Source organism: Tachypleus tridentatus, chromosome 10 (assembly GCF_004210375.1).
Source record: "Tachypleus tridentatus isolate NWPU-2018 chromosome 10, ASM421037v1, whole genome shotgun sequence".
NCBI classification, from domain to species: domain Eukaryota; kingdom Metazoa; phylum Arthropoda; class Merostomata; order Xiphosura; family Limulidae; genus Tachypleus; species Tachypleus tridentatus.
Window position 1 is genome coordinate 155,051,674 of NC_134834.1, and position 9,498 is coordinate 155,061,171.

General features: G+C 32.7%; 1 protein-coding gene across 1 annotated transcript; it reads left to right on the plus strand.

Annotated features, from left to right (window-relative positions):
* The first annotated feature begins 1,373 nt into the window (after positions 1-1,373).
* Positions 1,374-6,715, plus strand: LOC143230688 (uncharacterized). Its single transcript, XM_076464675.1, has 2 exons — positions 1,374-1,648; positions 2,181-6,715. Exon 2 carries the CDS (start codon positions 2,289-2,291, stop codon positions 5,016-5,018), a length of 2,730 nt encoding a protein of 909 aa, XP_076320790.1. The 5' UTR covers positions 1,374-1,648; positions 2,181-2,288; the 3' UTR covers positions 5,019-6,715.
* The last annotated feature ends 2,783 nt before the right edge of the window (positions 6,716-9,498 follow it).

The window sequence follows — 9,498 nt, forward strand, 5'->3', positions numbered from 1 at the left end:
ATGTAAAATGCCAGTTTCCTGGTGGTTTGGTCATCAAAATTAGGCAATTTATTCCTCTCATGTGGCAGCAAGAATAATTCCTCTTGCTGTGTGGAAAGTAAATTGTACAAGAGAATGCACACCAAACCATATAGTTTCATCATTGCTCTAGCAAGGTGACATCTCATGCCCAACCAACTTGTGTGGAAATGCTTGGTCTATTATGTCTTTTTACACCCATCCATGCAACATGTGCCCTTATTTTACCTTCCTCCTGATATACTCCATCCAGGTGAAGAGTATACTCTGCATGAAATGTTTACAGTCTCCTACAAATTTACTTCTTTAGTAAGCTCCCAGTATAGAGTGTCATTCTTTGAGTTTCCCCTTCATTTGCATTTTGTGAAGGGAACTTGTCTAGTTTGCCATAACTGCACCAGCCCCTCTGCCAGATCATGTGAGGTTCTAGCTACTGCATTTTTAAAGACAGATCTATCATTTCAGAAGTTAACATTTTATTTAACTAAAAATGTATTTTTAATGGATACTTACCTCTCTGCATCATCTTTCCACCCTTCTTCCCCATTACTGGTGCACATTGTTCTTGCCTTGTAAGAATGAAGTTAGTTACAAGTTCTAGTGCTTGTGGTGATCAGTTGCACATAAAGGATGTGTTGCCCTCCTTTTAGCCAAGGGCTGTTGTCACATAACAATTACATCATGCATTAATGCAGTTCAGTTTATAATATGTCTCAGGTGGGAAACAGCTCAAGGCTAGTGGCATATGCAAAATCAAGAATGCAGACATGCAAAGCATAGCTGCTGTGTGCAGAGAGGTATCTATCATAACTATTCTTTCAGCTAAGGAAAATGTTTACTCAAAGGAATCATAATTATTATGCAAGCCACACCATTTTAAGCATTGAATAATATTGGAAAATAAGACAGAAAAAAAAAACATTTTTTCATTCTAATACAACAATTCATCCTCAACTGCACCTAGGTAAGGCCTTCACTTAATGACGTTTTTACATTTAAGCCTTGTAATTACACTGACCTGCAGAAGGAACTACATACTGAAGATCCCTGAACCTCAGCAAATAACTGATGATATCACACATTAGATAAACTTTCCTGAAGGACCACATTATACATTTTAGGCCAACAAATGCACAGTTTTATCAGCAACCTAATGAATGCCTCAGCATAGAGACTCAGGTGAAATTCATACCTCTACATGCAGATGCACTCAGTCCTAAAAACCTTTAAATCCAGAACTTCTACCGACATAGACTAAGATTAAGAGGTACACTTTAAAAATATGAAATATGTGGATATAGTTATGTTATGTAATTAGTATGCATTATTTTTGATGATGTCTTGAATATATTTTATTGAAAATGTTTATATCAAGGAAAAGTACTTAACACTTTATATCCTCTGTGATTTGTCTTTCTGAACTTAATGAGAAAGCACTTCTAAATTTCATGATGCTTGCTTCTAGTCTCAAGTTGAGAAGCGTAGAAAATCTCATAGTGCCAGTCATGATGTCGCATCATTTCTCTCAGTTTCTTCTAATCCTGATCATGAACGACGAGCTAGTTTTGATGATAGCTGTAGTCAGATAGGCAGAGCCACATTGGAATCCAAAGATTTGAGTGAAAACAATGTGAGTTTAAAACCTTTTAAGGGTAAGGTGTAGGAGCTTTATAGGTGCACTTACTTATCTTTGAGTTCCATTTTTAGTTCAACAAGATGAATATTTAACCTTTATTTTTCCAACTTTTATAACACTGAGCAACTATTTTTACCATCACTGCAATTGATCAGTTATATTCTTAATATTTTGACATATTCAAATGTTCACAAAATTCTGTGCCAAAGCCAAACTTTTAATATAAAATCCAATGGCAAACTAAGACAACAGTTTTAATAACTCTAAAGGTCAATTTTAATTTTAAAAAAGTGAAATTTTAGAGGTAGGTTATTAATCAATAAGATTTAACTTCAACCTTTATCAGCTATTCTGTTTTAACCAAATAACTTCTGTTTGGATTCGTTAGCATTTATATTGTATAATGATTCTAATTTTCTTTAATTTGGTCTGTCTGTCAATCAGATTAGCTCATCTTGTTTGATTTTAATGAACAACATTAATACTTCTTGGTTTAACATTTGAGAACATTACTTTTATCTCTCAGATAACCACAACCATTAGTGTAGAGCCTGAATGTCTTCCTACCAGCAAGGAGTCCTTGTCTTTCCTTCCAACATCTTTGAACAAACAGAATGGAAGTTATAATGGTAAAATGGCTAATAATACTTTATCATCAAATGTTCCTAAACCACCAGATCAGAAAGCAAGAGAAAGGCCCCAATGGAAGGCATGGAACAGTCTGCCAGGAGAGACAACAGATACTGAGGTGGAAGATAACTATGAGAGAATTGACCTTAGTCGAATTCTTCAGCTTTGTCCCCCACCAAGACCAGCCAGAACTGAGGAGGAAATTCTTGAAGACCTAGCAGGAGAATATGTTACTTTTGTCTTTGCTCACAGATATGCTTGCAGAGACCTAGCCAATAGAAATGAGGAATGGAGCATGGTACCAGAAATACTTGAGAATAGTGGAAGCTCATATGATAAGCTCAAAAATCAGTCTCCTGTGGAAATGATAAACTGTTGTACAAGTGAATCTATGCCAGCAAATGAAGTAAGCATTCTACAACAAGAATTCAGTCATCAGAAAAACAAAAAAGTTGGCAATTATGATAATCTGTTTGACCTGTGGAATAAACTGGGGACTGTTAATATGAATATAGAAAACAGTGGAGAAACTAGTAGTTCCTCAAGTGAATCATCATTCAAACAGAGCACATCAGTTCGGAGAGTTCATTCCTTCACTGAAATAGTCAAAACTAAAGATGTCCCTCTTCACAACTCTCTTTCATTTAAACAGCCATGTAAAGACCAACTTGGTTTACCTCCTAAACCCACAATAAAACCACAAGCTCAAACTACTGAAGAGATTGATTTGTTTTCTGTTCCTCCACCACCTGTATTAATTTCTAAAGACAACTCTAGTCAAATTCCACCAACTGTGTGGTTGAAGAAACAGCAACGTCACCAACCAGAATTTTCAAGTACTTCATTGCTCCCTAGTTTTCAGTTTATCCAGGACTACAGTTCAGAGTGTTCAAATGGTTATCAAAGAGACAAGAAAGATAAAATGAGTGTTGAATCAAATCAAAATGATTTCATTGATCAGAAACCATTTGCTGTTGCTTCAGAAAAACCATTAGAAGAAACCTTGATAGATGACTTAGAGCGTTATATAGCTTCTTCTTCCCAAACTAAACAGACTTCCAAATTTCCAGTTAATTCTGAAGATAATTTGGTAACCTGTGCTGCAACATCTGCACCTAGCATGGATAATATATCTATTCATCCTGAATACAAGGTTTACAGGCAGCCAGGTTCTAGGTATGCCACTTTAAGAACTGTAATTTCTAATGTAAGTTCTAAGATTTCTGTCTTAAAGGCCACTTTTGGTTCTCCCATGATTGACCAAACAGATAATACATCCATGATGTTGGAAAACGGTGCTTCTTTGGACAGGTCAGTGAACAGAGAGGAAAATCCTTCAAATCAATCATGTATTAAAACTGACAAAGATTTCGCCCCAAAAGTTCCTAAAGCCCGCTTTGCTAGTTCTCTTGCCAGAGCTTACTCTATAATGAGGAAACAGCGACTTCAGAAGGAAGGGGAACCAACAGAAATTTCAAAAATTTTAAACACTTCTATCACAAAGAAAGACTCTGTCAATATCCATAAAGCAGGAAACTCTGCCATTGGTGCTCGTATGGCTGGCCTGCATGATTCAGAATATTGTGTTCCAAGTTCTTTATTTCTATGTCAGCAGCTAAGATCAGACAGAGAGGAGGAGGTTTGCCCAGATAGTGTACTATCTGATTCTTCAAACACCACATCATCAAGTGATGTGGACAAGACTTTTTTAAAAATTAACTTGGATGATAATTTCAAGGTTCATGTTTCACAAAGAAGTAAGAAGGAGGAGAAAGTATTTGCACAAAATTGTGAATGCTCTGAAGACAACATTTATGAGAGATCTTTTGAGGCTATTGAAGGTATTGCCATGATGGAAGACTTCTTCCGAGATTCTGCAATTTATAGTGATCCAGAAAGTGAGGATTTAAGCACTGTTGAATCTTCACCAGGAAATTATGGAATATCAGATAGTCATAGAACTTTAAAACAGGAACAAAATCATGAAAGAGAAGATAATGAAACAAACTCTTATAGTCCAGAAACATATTTAAGTAAAGACAATACTAATAACAGTAAGGCAGTTAAAAATAAAACAGACTTTTATCACCAAAAATTATATACAACTCAGCATTTTATCAAGGACAATGAAGACAAAAACTGTGGTTATTCACCAAATAACTTAGAAAACATAAAAGTTTTTGAACCTTATCCTGTTGAAGTCTTATTCACACGTCCTGTTAAAGGTTCAATTATTGAAAAGTTAAAGAATATTGGAGTTAAAGATCTGACACCACCAACAGTAAATGAATTAGAGATTATTCAGAAGAGACAAACAGAGAATGATAAAATGAAAGACGATTTAACATTACTGCCAAGTTGTGGTTTAAAAACCATTCAGCAAAGACAAATAGAGGATGTTGAGCTTCAGAAAGAGTTACCACCACCAGCAGATGTTTTGGAAACCACTCAGCAGAAACAGAAAGAGAGTTCAAAGCTTCAGAAAGAGTTAATGTCACCATTACTAGATGGATTAAAAACAATTAAACAGAGACAAATAGAGTTATTAAATTGGTGTACTCAGAAAGGTACTGAAGACTGTAAAGATGATGAGATCAGCTCAGTTACAGAAATAGAGGGTGATATGCCAGCCACTGCAACAAGCTCTTTAGAAGTATCTGATTCTCCACCACTACCTGCAAAAGGCTGGGTTAAGCATATTGTCAACAAGTTTCAAAATGAAAATCAAACTTGATCAGTGGTTTAATAAAACATAACCATTATTATGTATAATAATACATAATCTTTGTACAGAAATGTTTGTCTTAAGATTATGATGTATGTGTCCCAACATTGGAATTATAAAGAGTGCCAAACAACATGTAAAAACAACCCAAACCTTTATAGAAAATGTGATTTTATAAGAGCATTACTTGATATATTTTTACAGCGTGCACATAATGATGCTTCTAGGTATTCCTTATTGCATTTGTAGATTGTAAGAGTGTGAACTGTTTATCAGAATATTCAGAAGAAATAAGACATAATTAGGAAGGCTTGGCTTGCTGTTGAAAGTCCAATTGTTGTTATATAAATATTATGTAAATCAATATAGACTAAACACATCAGGTGAAACTAAAGTTTGTGATGCTTCATATGTACCTTTTAATTTTGGAAAATAAAGCTTGTAATTAAAGGAAATTTGAAATGTAAAAGACAAAGTTTTAAACCAAAGAATTTCAGTTTGTTTATAGATATCTTTGGATAGAATCAGTATTTAACAAACTGTTTTATCAAGTAGCAATGCGACCATTGGTAAGTTTTAGCTTTACAAAAATGGAAAACTATCTATTAAAAGTAAATATTAATGTAATAAGCATGCTTTCTTCTAGTCAAGGATTGAAGAGACTTAAATGTTTTTGTCGTTTTAAATTTTTTAATACTTGGATATAATTGTGTGCCTGTTTGAGAAAGCATTGATTTATAGCATTGGTATTATAAAAATATATTCAGTAAAATCAGTTGCATCTAAATATTATTTTTAATTATGATAATACCTTCATATTATAACTCTGTAGCTGAATTATTCTTAGTTTCTTAATCCATATAATTCCCTTTTAAAAATGCATCACAAAAGGAATTAGTAACTATTTGTTCAAGACTAATATACTGTTCATTATTGAACTGTAAATTGAATGTCATTAAATACTGTATGTTTAAAAAGAAAAGCAACTATTATTTTCACAAAAGTTAATGTAACAAAAGTAGTTATGAGCCTGCTATAGCCATTATAACAAGGACAGCAAATATAGATATATTCTTGAGGCTGCTTTAGCCATCATTAACAACAAAACAAACTCCTATTTCCCAGAAATTTACTATTAATGAGATAGTAGGTTATTTTGATACATTTTTCTCTACTTGTAAATAGCCTGAAGTTTTAGTAATGAAGACAACTGTTGTTTTCCCAAAATTTATGAAATGGGATTATTTCTGAACAGTAGACAAATAATGGTTTGTATTTTGTAAGGAATTTATATAAAATTAATGGAACAATAAGAAATATGAAAGACATGTTTTTAAATTACTACTATAGCTGTAAACTACAATATTAGGGGAGGAATAATTTTGGTTCAATGCATTTACAATATTTTGTACTCCATACAGATAAAAATCTTTGAAAATATTTATGTTAACATCTGAGAATTGTCTTACTTGAAATACTGCTGAAATACCAATACTTCTGGAATTATACATCATTTTAAAATATTTTATTATGAAAGGAGTTGGTGTGAAATTTGTAAATAGCCTGAAGTTTTAGTAATAAGGGAAATAAACAATTGCTATATTATAATGAAAAGTCATTGTGTTAAATATGGAAAATATATTTTGTAGTAACAATTTTGCAATAAACAGCAGAATTTTTTAATTCTGTAATTGCTGTTTTTAAAAGCCTACCTGTTGATATCCTAAAGAAGAAACTTTTTTGCAAAGATAGCTGTATTGTGTCTGCAGCAAACATTCCTTGTTTGAACTTCAATTAATCCCCAAATTCAGTAATTACTACTAATAACATATAAATAGGTATTTTATTTTGAAGAGATACTCACATAATTATAGAATATATGTAAAATATTTGAAACTATTAATGAGATAGTAGGTTATTTTAATACAATGTTTTTTTCTCTAGTACTGAGATGGAACATCATCACTAAAACATTCACAACACAAATACATTCAAATTACATAAACATTCAATCAAATAATCTTATTTAAGATGGTACTAACTCTGTGTGATTTGTTTTTATTATTTTACATATATAACTTAAAACAAATATAATGGTGCTGTATATATTTTATTTATGTTAAGGTTACTTATTTGATTCTTAATATTTCCAGAATTTTTCTTTGTTGGGGTTTTTCTTTACATACAATTTTTTTAATTTCTTACTGAAATTAATTTTGTGTTTTTTTTTAATTACATGTTTGATTCTTTTTGTTTTTTGTGTACCTCAAAGAAGCTTTTATTTGAGAGAAATATATAGGAAAATAATGACTAGATACAATGAACATGAAAAACTAAAAGAGTCAATCATATAACATAATGTTTTGGGGCAAGAAGGTGCCTGTTGGTCCATTTTGGCTATCCCATGCTCTAGCCCTCCAGTGGTACAGTGGTATGTCTGTAATTTTACAGTGCTAGAAACTGGATTTTGATCCCCTGGTGGGCAGAGCACAGATAGCTTATTGTGTAGCTTTGTGCTTAACTCCAAACAAATCAAACATACGAACCCATCCTTTAAACTGAACTAAAACTATTAAATATGCCAGCCTGTATCATTCATATAGCTATCAAGCTTTCTCTTACACTCACTTAAATTTACTGCCTCCACAACATCTGAAGGCAACCTATTCCAGATGCCAACAACCCTCTTAAAAAAATAAAACTGTCTTAGCTGAAGATGACTTCTACCTTGCAAAAAAATTGTATTTGTGCCCCTAATTTTAATATTCTTATTGTTAAGTATGAAAACACTATCAGTTATCTTTACAATTTTAAACACCTCAATCACATTCCCTCTAAGTCTTCTTTTCTCAAGAGAAAACAATTTGAAATATCTTAATATTTCTTCATATTACAACCCCTCCATTTCAGGCACCATTCTAGTAACCCTTCTCTGAGTCCTATCAACAATTCAATGTTCTTCCTAAGGTAAGGAGCCCAAAGCTGAACACAGTACTCCAAATGTGGCCTAATCAGTGACTTATACAATGAAATTATAATGTCTTTAGACTTGCATTTAACATTTCTGTAGGTACAACCTAAAATCCTATTTGTTCTAACACTCGCAACAGCACACTGCTTGGATGACTTAATAGATGAACAACCATTACACCAAGATCCCTTCTTTCATAACAATGTTAAAGTTATTCCCATCCAAATTATACTCATAATACAAATTATGATAACCAACATGCATTATCATGCATTTATTATAATTAAAACGTGTGTCACTTATTTATTATGCTTACTAACTCATAAAGCAGCAGCATTCTTTCACAGCTTGCAAAACACAAGACATTAATACTGTTATCAAATTAAAGTAATTTATTGAACTTTCTTTTAAATTCCTTCATCTATGTCATTTAAGTAAATAAAAAAGAGCAACGGTTTAAGACTGAGCCCTGAGGTATCCCTTTGTGATATTAATCTAGTTTCACTGAACTTCACTTATAATAACTCTTTGCTTTCTCTTATTTAGCCACTCTTTTATTCAATTAAGTAATTCATCCTCCACATCTAGTAGAGATATTTTTTTACAAGCCTTTTATGTGGCACCTTGTAAAATGCTTTCTGAAAATCTAGATACATCAATCTGCACTCTTACCTCAATCAACACAAGATTTTTAAGGCTAGATTTTCCCTTAATGAGACCATTTTAATTATTCAGTAAAATTTTAAACTTTGTTAAATGACTTTGCAAGGCATATTTTTATTTCACTTTCCAATATTTTTCACGTAACTGATATAAGAATAATAGGCCTATAATTATTGGGACAATATTTATTACTCCACATGAAAAGAGAAGTGACATTATCTAACTTACAATCCTTTGTCACCTGCCCACTGTTTAAGGACTTACATACTCAATCCTTAACCTCCTTCAAAACCCAAGAGCGTTATCTTTCTTGAAACTTCTTTATTTTTTCTTAACAAGCTCACAATTAATGTAGTTGTCGCGTTCAACTTTTTTCCTCATCGGTCAACTGTTCAAGATGAGGAATACTGCTTAAATCTTCATTATTAAAAACTTAAGAAAAAGCAGAGTTTAATATCTCAGCCATTTCATAATCATCAGATACCAACCTTCCTTTATCATCCCTCAAGAGCCTTACTCCCTTTATCATCCTGTTTAAGACTAATGTATGTAAATAAGTTGGTCAGGTGATTAAAGGATCGCGAGTTCGAATTCCCATCCCATCAAACATACTCGACCTGTTAACCATAGGGACATTATAATGTTACGGTCAATCCCACTATTCGATGGTAAACGTGTTGTTGATGGGTGGTTATTACCAGCTGCCTTCACTATAGTCTTTCACTGTTAAATTACGTAAGGTTAACGCAGCTAACCCTCGTGTAGTTTTGCACGAAATTTCAAAAATAATTAAAGGAACTCTTACTATTAATATTTACATTTACAGCCAACCTTTTCTCATACAGGCCTGGCATG

Bases quoted from the DNA above. Each gene is read 5' to 3' on its own strand.
- LOC143230688 (XM_076464675.1), top strand. From the start codon at position 2,289: ATGGCTAATAATACTTTATCATCAAATGTTCCTAAACCACCAGATCAG.